Raw genomic sequence first — 14,480 nt, 5'->3', positions numbered from 1 at the left:
ATCAATTCTTGAGCTAGCCCCTGGAAGCCCTGGCCACTTACAACGTAAAATGGTCTTATGTACCTGCAGCAAAACTCAACACATTTCTCTGTGAGGGCTTGCCTTGCCCTCAGGGGTATGTTTGGAGAAGTAACAAAAGAGGACTTTGAAGGCTGACTATCATCCTTTCTGTCATGGCAAGCCTGCTTCATGTGTCTGTTCATCATCGAAGTCCCCGTTTTTTGGTGTCATAGGCAAGCAGTGTGCCGCACTTAATGCACTCGACAAAGCCAACATATAGGTTGTCACTGCCCACGACTTGTTTAAAATGGTTCCATACCTCCGACTTTCCTCCAAACTTGCTCAAAGTTAATTCTCCTGTTTTTCTTTTTTTCTTTACATCTTCAAGCTCCATGTTGCACTTAAGCTACACAATACAGCACAGCAGGTCTGGTGTGATGCGTGCGAGTGGAGGAGACGCTGTGCATGACACGTGACGAGTTGCATTTTGTCACTTTGTAGCCTAACTTGATGATTAAAAAAACACAAATGCTGGAACAAGGGCCCGGCCCGAGGATAGTAGCTAGAAATATCAGCCCGATCCGCAGGTCAAGTTCGGGCTCAGGCACGGGCAGAGAATCTAAGCTCTAGTAGGATGTATAAATAAAGTCATCCTTGTCACCAAATGTTTCGCATATAGGAAAAAGACACAAATTCAGCAGTTCAGCAGAATGCGTTCAACATGAGTTGAATGGTGCTACTGTATTTTCCAAGATGGATCACATAATTGCACATAATATTGCACATAATTTGGCTCATTCCGGCAGGTTTATACTTATACCAAAAGTGCACCACTGATCTATATAAGAGGAGCACACATAAAGCTGCCCCTCAAACAGTTCTCTGGAGTTCTTTTTCATGGTTTATTGCACTTAAACGGTCAAATAGACACAAAATATTGTCAAAATGCCTGTCTTGGCGAGTATTCAGGAAAACACAGGAATGAGGTCTGCTGTTGGCATTGAGAATTAAAGATCCGTGCAGCTCTTAAAGTGACAGCAGCCTAATGTACTGTTATCATGTTAATCAAAGAACAAGACAAAGAGAAAATCACTCACTGCTCTTGACTGATTAACTTTTGTAACTTTAATTGTAAGCATTAAATTGTATTTAATTTTTACAATGAAGACAATCCAGTGTTATTTTACGTTTGATTACTTTAATTAATTTCTGTAGTAATACTATTAGTATTAGTAATACTAATACCCTCCTGAAAAACACAAAGCCATGTTTATTAAATTTTTCTCTTAATTCTATTGTATTTATTTATGCTATCATTTGCAAATTATTTGTTCGTATTTTATTACAGACTTTTCTCTTGTCTTTTTTGTAAATTGAGTTCAGAGTTTCAAAAAAAGCCTCCCTGTGCTGTATGAAAGCTATTGCAACAAACTTACCCAAATTATCAAAAGAAAACGATAATAATAAAAATATCTATATGGCAGTATATATGACAGTTATCCCAGTGGTATCAAAAAATTATATCGAATATCGATATTTTTCAAGGTACCATATCGAATTTAGAAATTCCAGAACCGTGACAACACTAAACCTGACTGCACTATTCCAGCAACTCAAAGAAATGGGTCTCATATATACCACAGCAATCGCAGCACAGTGATGGCATGCATTGATTCTAGAAAAGACACTGAGCTCATAGTTGATGCCTGCCCTGTAGGTCTAGGGGCAATTCTCCTTCAGAACCACAGATGTCCATCATTGCTTATGCTAGTAGAGCTCTCACTGATGTTGAAAGACGATTCTGTCAAACAGATCGTGAATCATTCGCAATTGTGCGGAGTTGCAAACATTTTCACCTTTATATCTACAGAAATCCATTCACACTGAAAACAGACACCAGACAATAGACACTCAAGCTCATCAGTAATAATACTTGTTCCAAACTGCCCTCCCCCTCTAATTGAATGTCATATGCATACCATTCTGCTGAACGATTGATGCATTAACAATAAAAGTGCTCAGCATTGTGGGAACAATACATGGACATAGCAGCTCTGCATCTTTCTAAGGGAATATCATGCAACACCATATCCCTATATACACTGATTGTCTTTATCACTCTGTCTCCTCTCCACCAATAAGCTGGTGTGTGGTGGGCATTTTGTCTCTTCTAATCAGAATGTTGTACCATGTGAGCATGGTGAGAATCTCTCACATGTAGTGACATTACCAAGAAGCCTGATTTGGAGAATCTGACAACCTGTGTCATATCTTTCTGACTACCATCATGAGTGATATTTTCTTCAAGCATGTGTTTCGGATGTTTTCAAAAGCCTATACTCAATAGTTGAAGCTGAACATTGAGTTATTCATCCAGCATTATATAGTTAGAGATCAGTCTCTAAAAAAATCATGTTGCTGTTTATTTTGTGTTTGCTGTTTTGTTTTTTTAAAGCTAGGGTAGGCAATGTTTTCATTAAAAAAATCATAAATTTTCTTTTATTATAGAGGTTGAAAGTCTCTTTACATCCAAATAGCAATCAATAATTCAAGGTTTTTTTGTATATCTATATATATATATATATATCTTCTATGGAAGTCTCAGGACCAAAAACTGTTTGTCCAATCATTGCATTTGGTCCGAAATGCTATGATAGGATGTCCTACCTGCCTGACAACCTATGAGTTTGCATACCTCTGCACACCCTGCTTGCGCAGACATCACATGTCATCAGCGTGTTCCATCAGGCTATGCAGAGTTGTAGACACATTGCTAGAGTCACCGAACACTGCAAACAAACAGCAGCCACCTTTTACTCTTTCTCCTGAACCAAAACACTTATTATCGTAATTATGAGATGAGAACTTGTGACGTTCTATGGAGCTGTTTGCATCCTCAGACTCGGAATTATGCATTTCTATGGCAACCCTATCAATGCAGTTCGATATAACAGTCAGCCCCAACCCCCTGGACTGACAGTGATTGTACACCCCTTCCCCTGGTCCAATGGAAATCAGTAAGCAGTACATAGGGGGGCATGGCAATACACTATCACTGGGCCCAGCATGGGCAATTCCTAGGGATGCATCAGGAATCAGCACAGCTATTCCTTCAAAAATGTGTCCATTATTTACCAAAATTGGCACAAATGATCTTCAAAGCAAACAGCTTTTTCAATTATAAAACAAGGGCTGGAATTGTTTAATGAAGCTTACCAGTGCGACATTCTGTGTGCTGATGGGAGCAGTCAAAGGTGAACTCTTTATTCTCAGATTCACACAGTGTGTCCTGGGTGGTTGTGCCAAGTCTGACAGTCTTCAGGCCCAGTTGAGTGCAATCCCTGTGGGGCATACACGGCTCAGTGGATGAAGATGTGCTGGAGAAATAACCCTGGGGACACTTTTCACACACTGTGTTCCTCTCTGGTGTGCCTACAAGACATGTACATACACTCTCAATGCACAATTGTATGTCATTTGTAATTTTAGAATACAGAATACTTTGAATAGGAAAAACTAGGTCTACTTCTATATGCAAAGCAGGCACATTATGGCATTCATCTGAATATTTATTCTGAAGTATATGTATATATACAGCATACTGTATAAATAATCCTGCCCACTACATTGTTTAAATTCTATTTTGTGCTACTTTGTTATTATATTATATTGAAAGTGAATATGTATTATAATATGGAATAAGGTTGCTAATAAGTAATAATGCTACTATTTTAAACATGACTAAAGCTTTTTCAATGCTAAAACTCCCACATTTTCTCCAACATTCTTTATATTAAGAATGTATAATATGGATATCATATGGATGTACCCACTGTGAAAAGATATATGAGAAAATAATCAAATTTTATTCAACCTAAACACCCATGCTGTCTGGTGTATGAAACATAGGAAGTGAGAGTTTTATGAAGAATTGTTTAGGATTCATCACTTAGACAAATGTCATTCACGTCACACATGACTGAAAGAAACCATCTACTCACATGTTTAGGTCAAAAATGAGTCAGATCTATAAATGACTAAGATGAATAAAAAAATAAAAAAAATAAAACCCCCTGAAACTATTAGTGGAGTTTAATTATGTGAATAAGGAACTAAGGAATTTTGAGGAACTAGATTTTTACTTTTGGTTCTCATTCTTTAACTGTGCATAGCCAAAAACGTGACAATAAGCCAAACGTACAATAATTTGAGTTTTTTCTTTTTTTTTAAATATTATTCAATCTAATACTGGACAGGTTCTGTGGTAAGCACGGTTTGGGCATCTATTATGCTAATTGCTAACTGGCGTGTGCCTATTCATTAAGAATCCATCTACATTAGAACTATAGAGTTTTTACTCTATAGTTCTAATGTAGATGGATTCTAAATTAATAGGCCCACGCCAGTTTGCCTATTCATTTGACCACTGAGCATTGTGGTGAGTTTTCCTTGTGCAAAAACCAAAATGGGGTCAGAAAGATCACATTTATGTTTGTACGTACCTATTGCAAATCTGGTGAAAATATTGCATGATACCCTTTTCTGCACACACAAGGTAGAACAATTGACACAACTAAGTGACCCCATTTTGTTTTTTGCACAAGGAAAAATCACCACAATGCTCAGTGGTCGGCAGTGTTGGGAGTAATGCATTACAAAAGTAATGTATTACAGTAACTTATTACTTTTTGTTGTAACGCAGTAGTGTAAGGCATTACTAATCAATTTTCTGTAATATTTTACTCGGTACATGTTCAGTAACGCATGCGTTACAACACACTTTTAGCCCAAAATTTTATTGTTCAAAAAATAAATAAATAAATAAATAAATAAATACAGCCAGACCGGCGAGACATTAACGAATGAAAAATGCAAGTTATTACCTGTTCGTGGTCAGTCAATAGCCGCGTGCGTGTGGTGTCCAAGTTTGTAAATAATGACTAAATGACAGCTTCTGATATATTTGTAAGGCGATTTATTTCATTCATCTCCCTCTTGCTGGTGTACCTTTGTATTGTGTGACATAGTCCAGTAAAAGCGTGTTTAGGGCAGGTTTTACAGGAGTGCCGCGATCATGATTTCGTGCTCTTCGGTCTCTGTGCTCGCGCTGGCCAGTGGAAAAGCGGTTAATGGGAGAATATGGTAGAAGAAGTCTGTACATTCGCGGGATGGACGTATGCGCATTGCTCTGTTTGCTCTTCTGTGTTTTCTTTCTAACCAGAGAGCAGTCCGTTTTCTTTCACTTTGAATTGTTCTGTTTAAAAGTGTGAGTGAGGCAAGTAGACGCTGAGTTTCGGTTCATTTATGAGATGCCCGCGCCTCCGTGTCCTGGTTATCTCTTGTCTACTTATATTTACTTCTTACTTATTAAATCCAGGCAATTGGTAGATGAATCATTGATTAAAATTAAGATACAATTAATACAAAACGAAATTCACTTTAAAGAAAGGCTTTGTGCTTTCTGTTTGAGGTCTCTGTGAAAGCTTAAGCAGTCTTTAGTAACATTGTTTTTTCCTCATAAATGCGAACACGAAAAATAAAATAAAATAAAATGAATATATTATGTTCTGTGGAGAGCCAACCCTTCTTCATACGGTGGGTAGTATTAGGCCTACTTTTGGTTTGCTTAGTGTAATTCACAGAATTACTAAAAAATATTTTGCTATAACCTACCTAAAAGTTAAAGATTTTTTGTGTCACGCTATTTCCCTCATATTAAATATAAAATGCATGTGTGTATATTTTTCTAATGTCTGGACTCCTTTAAGGGAGTAGCCTAGATGTATAAACAGACGTTTCAATATATTGGTATTAAATGCATTTTCTGAGAATTTATATTTCAAGTTTTTACTGCAAATGTCACGTCCATAACGCTGGAATTGCCCAATTTTAAATAATTTATTCTCAACTAGTTTTGTGGTGTAGGTCTACAGTATTTTATAATGTTAATTTCAAATAATACTAAAAGTAATTTAAAGATGTGGTAGCTTTGGATCTGGACGTGTGGGGTGTGTCGTGATTCTGCCTTCTCACACCGCACACCGACACAGGTTCATGAATCTGAGTGTCGCGGTTTCATATCGCATATCTTTACAGCCCTAGTCATTTTAGAATGTTAAGTTCTACTTCTGTAGTTATTTTGGCTAAAGTAACTCAAAAGTAATACAGGTGTAATGTAACGCATTACAATTCTGAAGTAATATTGTAAGGTAAAGAATTACTTTTTAATAACAGTAACAAGTAATGTATAATGTATTACAGTTTGGAAGTAACTTGCACAACACTGGTGGTCGGCAGAGTGTTGGTGTGTTGTGGCTAAAGTGTTATTATGTCTTTTAGCATTTTTTTTTTTTTTTTTTGCTAGGGTGTTACTAGGGCATTGTGGGAGGTTGCTTACAGGGGTAAGTCAAAACAATCCAAGTCTCTATAATATTATGGCTTCTGGATAAGTCTTGAGTATGTAATATTATTGTCTATCCACCAGGCAAAAATTCCAATATGTTTGATTGGTTAGAAAAATAATAAAACACATCTCTCCATAAAGCTGCATAATTTGGGATTGCATTGTTTGTTCATTGCACAAACTGATTTGTGTACTGAAGTGTAACACTTGGTGTAAAGGGTATGCTCATCAAGAAAAACTCATACAGCCCATAAGCCAGAAGAGGACATCACAAATGTTCCAAAAAAAAGTGTTCAAGGACCTCTGTCGCCATCTTATGGTGAATGTATAAATATTTTTTTCGACTAAAAAGGCTTTTAGTTTTTTATTATTATTTTTTTTTTTTACTCAACTAATATTTTTTATTAAAAATGTATTTCATTCAATACTTTTCATTTGAAAGACACTGAAAACAATAATATATGAATATATACATTTGCAACAAACTATGAGATAAGCTTAAGGAAAATTATTTTACTCATATTATATTTTCATGAAAAACACAATCTAATGATGGAATCACCCATACTGCACTTGGAGATAAATCAGAACCAAAATCTTGCCATCTTCTTTGGTTACAGAAACCAAGTATTCATAATATATTATTCAATTTAAGGTTTTAGCCAGTAAATTCCTTTTTAAAATGTGATGTATGTGGGCTGTGAATTCAGTAATTCACAATGGAACACCGAGGGATAATGTTTGACCTAATTAAAAAGAGACAAAAATAAATGACAAAATTAAAACATCTGGTCTTGAACACAAATTCTGAGAATGAACAGATCATCCCCATTAGACTCAGGCTGGAGTCTGGGTGGGGTGGTCAATGTGATAACAACCAGCAGTGTCATTCTGTTTAATGAACACCTCTGTCACTCACACTCTCCATTGCTAACAGGGAAGTGATTACTTCCACTTACTCTGCTGGAATTCAGCCACTGTGAATTTCTCATGATACAACAAACAGCATGATTAAATAGCACCCTGACAGCACATACACACTGCCAAATGTTCCACCAGCTGACAAGAAAGCTTAAGTGAGCTACTGGCCAACTGCTAATGTATACTTTCTAATGAATGTACTTTCTTAACCTTGAAACCGGTTTGACACAAAGAATACTGAATACTGGATTAAAAAAGGTAAAATAAGGAATATGGGTGCATTATGGGTTTAATTCAGGGTCAGTTGACTGGCTGAGTGTGGAATTTTACTGAAAACCACTGAGGCTCCCCAATAATTATATTTAAAATGGCATTTAAAAGCAATAACACACCTGGATAATTTACAATAAAAGTGTCTCCTTGCTGAAGAAGCTTTTCTAGAGGCTAGAAATATTGGAGTGCTTGCAAGTTACATTCTGTAACATTTCTTCTTCATAATATTTTTGTGAATGAGATGTTTGATACATAACTTGATACATAACTTGCATCTGGCAAGTCTGTGACATTGCTAAATTACGCATTTAGACACACTGGTTCAAACATCGAACGTCTTGAATTCATAAATATTGTTCTAGCACACTGTTGACAAAAGAATGAGTGTACGTACCCTGTACAGCGACTCCAGAGCCAGGTAAGCAAGCTGTGTGATGGACACAAAATTCTACGACCAGGTGATACCCAGGTATACACTCACAGAGCCTGTCATGAGTGCTGTTACATTCCCTTCGTACAATCTGCCTTTCTTTGCAAACAGATGTACAATGTTGACAGCTGTCTCCCCAATGCCACTGTTCCGCAAAGCGTTTTTCTGGGCAGGGGACACAAATGGTGGGTTCCCCCATCCTGCAGTGGCGTTCCACGGCCGTGCCAGGTGGACACTGCTCACAAAGCAGCACCTTAGATGTCAGAGGGTCTCGGTGCTGGTACTTGGGTATTTCTTGGTAGGCCCATGCAAAAGACATGGCAAACAGCTAAGGAAACAAATAGGAAATACAGTTTAGAGATTGCATTTTGGTATGTATGTGAAGTGTTTTCTAAGTCATTTTGGGGATTTCCCCTTCACACTGCTGCCATGACAAACAATATGGTCTGGATATCGCACAGGCCGTGGTGTGACTGCTCTTGGCTCATGTCAAAGAGAGAGAGAGAGACCATACAGAAATGTAATATATGCACAAACATGAAATATCAATATATTTAATATATGCTCATATAAAGTAAAACCATATATAACCTACAGTACTAGAAATTGGAAGGATTCCATATATTGACATATAATATATCCCATATAAATATATGTTTATGTATGTATAATCCATATTTTTACATATATGTCTCATTTATAATTATTGATACACATAATCAATAATATGTCTTTGAATGTGTAACATGCAAATTGCACATTCATGCGTAGCATATTGTTTACATACATGTGACGTATATGTCACTGATATAGATGTCATAGAGTCTTAGTATGGATTTTACATACCAAAAATTAAATGTATTTGTGATAAATATGTGGGACATATAAATGTAATTTATGAAAAACATGGTGTGCACATGTATTTTGAATATATGTTACTTATTGTGAGGTGAGGTAAGGGATGTAAGGAGGACTCGAGGATGCAGAGTTTAATGAGCTTTTATTAGACTTTATTAGAAACCTTTAAGAATCTTTTGTTCCGAATCAATGGTTCGGAGCATGTATCAAACTGCCAGAGACACGTGAATTCAGTAAACGAGGCCTCATTATGTCAAAACTGTTTCTAAACATTTCGAAACACTTCGAAATGTCAATGGTTCACCGCTGGGGGCGATGATCATGTCAACCCATTACAGTTTTTTTCAATCGCTAACAAGCGCTTACCCATACTTCAGATACTTTTTCTAAACTCTTAACACAGACTCAAACCTACAAAACACAATTGGCCAAATGGATAATTTTCTTCTCAAAAACACACTAACTTTACCAAAACACTGGAAATCTGACTCAAAATGAAATTATTATGTCAAAGAATCATCAAGATCACATCTGATATCATCCAAGGCGATGCACCTGGGATAAAACTGCTTGGTATGTCGGATCCACCCTTGGGGCCAGCATCCATGGTTTCAAGGAGGGACATCTGGTCATGTGGCTGATGGTCATAAACCTCCACCTCCACATTACATTTCGTCCAGGTCAACGCCTTTTGGCCAGATTGAATCCTGCCTCATCTATGTATATGAATTCATGAGGGGCCTGGTTGGCCTCCAATTCCATAACTCTCAAAACAAAGTTTATGTAAATCACTGTCATTACTGTATACTATACTGTACTGTAACCTATTACTGTGTAGGTTACCTACTTGCAAAGTGCAAAGCTTATAGAACTGGACATTGAATTGAATATACAGTACACTATACCTGGACATATTGTCGTCGTAGCTCCTTGACTCTCTCACTGATATATTGTTTTTGAACTGATATCATTGCAGAAGCAGAGGTTTTTATACTGTATCTAAGCTTTGGAATATTGTTTTTGCTATTGTGGGATGTTGTGTGTTAACATTTGTAAATACTACAAAAACAATCCATAATTTTGTTGGGAGGTATACCTTGTCTGTTAAGAAAATGTAAGCATTATGGAAATGTGTTCACTGACTGCATATTGTGTGAAAACAACAAGAAATGTGTGAATGGTATGGCCACAAAAGACCGATGCTGTGCTAATTGTGTTTAGAGTTTTGAAAATGTGACAACTGGTTGGGAAAACGCTTGTTAGCAACTGAAAAAAAACTGTAACATGAGTGAACAAGTGTCACCAATGAACAAGTGTCTGTGGGTTATACTTGATCTCTGATCAGTTTTATACATTCGTAGATGTTTTAATTAGACATTAGTATGATTAAAATGAATAATGGTAGTTAATAGTCTCTTATTGGCCTGTTTAGCTGAGCCATTAAAGAACAAACAAAACAAACCCTGACAATTAATAAAAAAAACATATAGACAGTTGATAATCTTATTAGATGAGTAGATAATTGCATCTGAAAGATTTTACTACAATTTTTTTTTTTGCAAAAGTTGTTTTTATGCATGTTTGGCCCGGGTTTTTGTTGCATTTACACTGTTCTGACCACTAGGGGTCACCGGGGAGACAGGTGTCGGATTATTTCAAAGCCTTGACACAATACGGCACATTTGCTTCAAACTCTTTTAGTATTCCATGAAGCCTCGATCTGCCCACCACTAAGCAATGCACAGCATGACAGTACAGAACAGTACACTGCAACACCTACAGAGAAAACATCCACAACAAGAAACAGGACTGAAAACACAAGGAAAAAAGAAGGGAAGGAATTTAGGGGAGTAACGAGGGAGAGAGCAGGGGCCTGTTTCAATAAGGAGGTTCAACCAACTCTGAGTTAAAACTTGAACTCTGAGTTGACTTACCCTGAGATGGAAAACTCTGAGTTTTCGGTTACAGAACAGCTGAAATGAGTTAGTTCAATCAACTCTGAGTTGACCTACTCTGAGTTAAGCGCGTGCACCACAACTATAAAAAGCCATTATCAATGGAGCGCAGATATTACGAGTCACCATGGTAACAGCGCCAAACAAAAAGAGGAATTACTGTTATACAGTGTTGGGTGTAATTAATTACCAAGTAATCTAAATATTGTGATTTGATTTAATTAAAGGGATAACTCTTAATTCTTCTGTAATTTAAAATAAAATCTGATGTAATTACATTAAATAGGCTACTGCATAGACTATAGAGAACAATTATGTATAAAACAATAGTGGATTTAACATACATTTTTAATAGGTATATTTTTTATGTAACCTTCTCCCTCTACACACTTTGGTCAAATCAAGAATAGTTCATGCAATTGTATATTGTTTATTTGAAAGCATTAAAAGTGCAGTTTCTTGTCTCTCCTTGTATTGTTCAAGTGGTTGAGGTTGATATGGGATTTAGTAATTAGTAATAAGTAGACCAATACTTTCTAAAGATAGTAATTATTACATTAATCTAATTACACTGTTGAAGATAACATTGATAACTATTTTAGAGTAACTTACCCAACTGTTATAATATCAGAGGTGAAACTGGAAGAACAGTAGGCCTATGTTATTCAACCTAATTTTAATTTTCATGTGGAGCAATCCTGCAGGCATTAAAAGACCATGGCAGCAGCTGAAAATTAAATATAAAAACATAATTCAATCAGGTAAGGCTTGAGCATATCATGGGTGAAGGCTACCTGACTTTACAAACATTTGACATATTAAATAACTAAATAGCATCCAGTGTCTAGCAGTGTAGCAGCATTTTTGGCTGAGGGAATTCCAGGAGGGACTTCAGAGCCAGTCACTCCCAAAGATCCAAGGGCCTTCATAAAATGTAAGAGGTTTACATATGTGTTATTTTTTTAGATAGGCTATTTTTGATATTTCCGTTTATTTTACTTTGAGGTTGGGTTTTTTGTTGGTCCTAACAGATTCTGATGGTAATATCTGTCTTTTGGAGCCTCCTGTCCCAACAGAACCCCAGGTAGTTGTAAGTCGCCTACTCAATACACCAGAAATTAAATAGTGTTATAAAGTGCACTCGACCAAATGCTCATCTTCACAGGACGATGAGGATAAATAGTTTCTGCTGCCACAGAGAGGCCTACAGAGGTAATGTTAATATTATGTGTCTACACATCAAACAATCTACCCATTCAGATTTTTTCAAATTTTTATGTGGATAATCTAAGTTTAAATCTAAGTATAAACGGGTATTCTTATCTCTCCCTCCGCCCTCAGAGTGTGGAAGAACAGCAGGAGGACGGTCCATCAACTTCTGTTGCACAGATGAACACATTTCAGTGATTTCCAGTAAATGCCACAGTTTAATTCTGTAGAATTTGTTTAGAACTACATTATATAACTCTAATCTACTACTGTATTTTCAGTTGCCAGTTAAGGAGTTATATAGACTTCATCTTATTAAAAAAAAATAGAAAAAAACTGTAGTAAAAATAGCAATATTTTATTTATTAATAAAATATTAATTTTATTAATAAAAATTTACTGAAAGAATGAATGAGGTGTTTAAACACCGCTTCCCCTTTAAAAAAGGGGAGGAGACCGATAGAAACTCTGGGTTTACCGAAGAAAACCTGCTCCCGACCAGGTTAGGTTCACAGAGTAAGTTACCATGGTAACTGACTCTGAGTATAAGTTACCTCTCTTTCAGAAACGGGCTTGACTTACTCTGCTTTCTCAGGTTTAACATACCTCCCATTCTGAAACAGAAAACTCAGAGTTTCCCTCATTTCAGGGTTAACATACTCAGAGTTTTCACTTAACCTCCTTTCTGAAACAGGCCCCTGGTGGGACAAATGAACCAACAATCAGGTAACAAGAAGGGCGGGGTTAAGACAATAGACAGCTGAGCAGATGAACACGCAGCCAGTGAGAGCTCTCACTGACTGAGTGTCCACAACACCACATGAAAGCACCCAGTTGATGATAAACACGAGCCATATGCTACACAGAACACATCATGAAAGCAAACGGCTGATGATGAACACGATCTGCATGCTACACAGAACACAACATAAAAGTTCACAGCCAATGATAAACAGGAGCTGCTAAACATGCTACACAAGGAGATGATAAACATGCTACACAAAATACAACAACACACACAAAATAAGAACGTACTGCCCCAGCGAAACTCGAAACCGACAAATCCAGCCCATGCGGCCCACAAGTTCAGCCACAGACGTTTTGCTGGGGTTAGGGCCTTAAATTGGAATAAATAAATGAATTCAACAAATAGGACATAAACAAATAATAAAAGATGTTTTTTTGAGGAATGTATTTTGAAGAATGTTGGTAACTAAACCATTTTGGTTAACCTTGACTTTGGAGAAAAATAAAAAAACAGACATATTTTAAATGATCTTCTTTTATGTTCCACAGACAAAAAGTCATACAGGTGTGGAATCTCTGGAGGGGCAAACGGTGGTGATGATTCTAGGGTCACACATTTGTGTGTATTTGCCTTTTACCGTTACCCATGCGATCCAATTGAAAACAAAATGAAAAAATCTAAAATCTCTATATAAGCATACTGAATGTTTGCATATTTGTTGTTTAAATAAACTTGCATATATAAATTAGACATATATTGTTCACATATATGGTCTTAACATAGAGTATAATATACAATTTTTTATTTGATATATGGTATAATCCTATAGAAAATCATATATAAGCATACCGAATGTTTGCATATATGTTCTGTGAATAAACTTATATATAATAAATATATAATATATATAATAAATATATATATAATAAACATACATAAATATATATTGTTCACATGGCCTTAACATATAAAACGTCATCATATAAATCATTTCAATATATGTATAAATAATAATTCTACTATGGGAATTTCATACATGGTATAAACTTATATATTCCTATATATCCTGAGGATGAATATATGTGATAATAATATATTGCCTTATAATATGACAACACTGCTCGGATATAGGGACATATGAATATTACATTTCCGTATGGGAGGTGGGAAGGAGATAAAGGATGCCAAGCTACCCATAAATTGTGTTCTATACAGCAGGTGGTGGATTTCAGTGAGGAAATCATTAAGTCCTTAAACTTAAAAAAAAATTTAGCATAAGAATGCCGCAGATATAGAGTGAAACTGTGGAAAACGTTGTGAACTTTTAGCCTTTTGGCGCTCTAAGCAAGGTTGCCATTTGACGAAGATGTGTACAGTACTCTAACCCAAATTACATACTACCATGGAGTCTTTGAGAGTTGTAATTACACCGTTCAAATGATCTAAAGGAAACTCACAAAGAAACCAGTGACCTTCAGTCAGTGCTGAATTCAAATGCTTAATTTCAAGGTAAGCTACATTTATCTCAGGCAGACATAAGGCTCTCAGAGAAATCTCATTGTCCTAAAACAGGACACTGAAATTAAGATTTGAATCCAAAAAGATTCAAGTGTGATACAAGATGGCTAACAAGACTGACTAACAAAGATGGAAGACCATTCAATTTGCACTTAAATAGCTAAT

The 14,480-nt window shown here is 36.2% G+C and overlaps 1 protein-coding gene across 1 annotated transcript in view; it reads right to left on the bottom strand.

The window, feature by feature from the left end:
- LOC311067757 (tumor necrosis factor receptor superfamily member 11B-like) overlaps window positions 1-14,480 on the bottom strand; it is a 46,076-nt gene that overhangs the window by 13,967 nt on the left and 17,629 nt on the right. Inside the window, exons 2-3 of the mRNA XM_084089820.1 lie at window positions 7,992-8,355; window positions 3,217-3,432 (exon numbers count right to left, since the gene is read on the bottom strand). Of these exons, the coding sequence (XP_083945946.1) occupies window positions 3,217-3,432; window positions 7,992-8,355 (580 nt within the window). The remainder of the gene's footprint in view (window positions 1-3,216; window positions 3,433-7,991; window positions 8,356-14,480) is intronic.

The sequence above is a fragment of the Abramis brama genome (assembly GCF_963993115.1).
Source record: "Abramis brama genome assembly, chromosome: 17".
NCBI lineage: Eukaryota > Metazoa > Chordata > Actinopteri > Cypriniformes > Leuciscidae > Abramis > Abramis brama.
The sequence above is the reverse complement of the archived record's forward strand: the minus strand, read 5'-3'. Positions and strand labels throughout refer to the sequence as shown.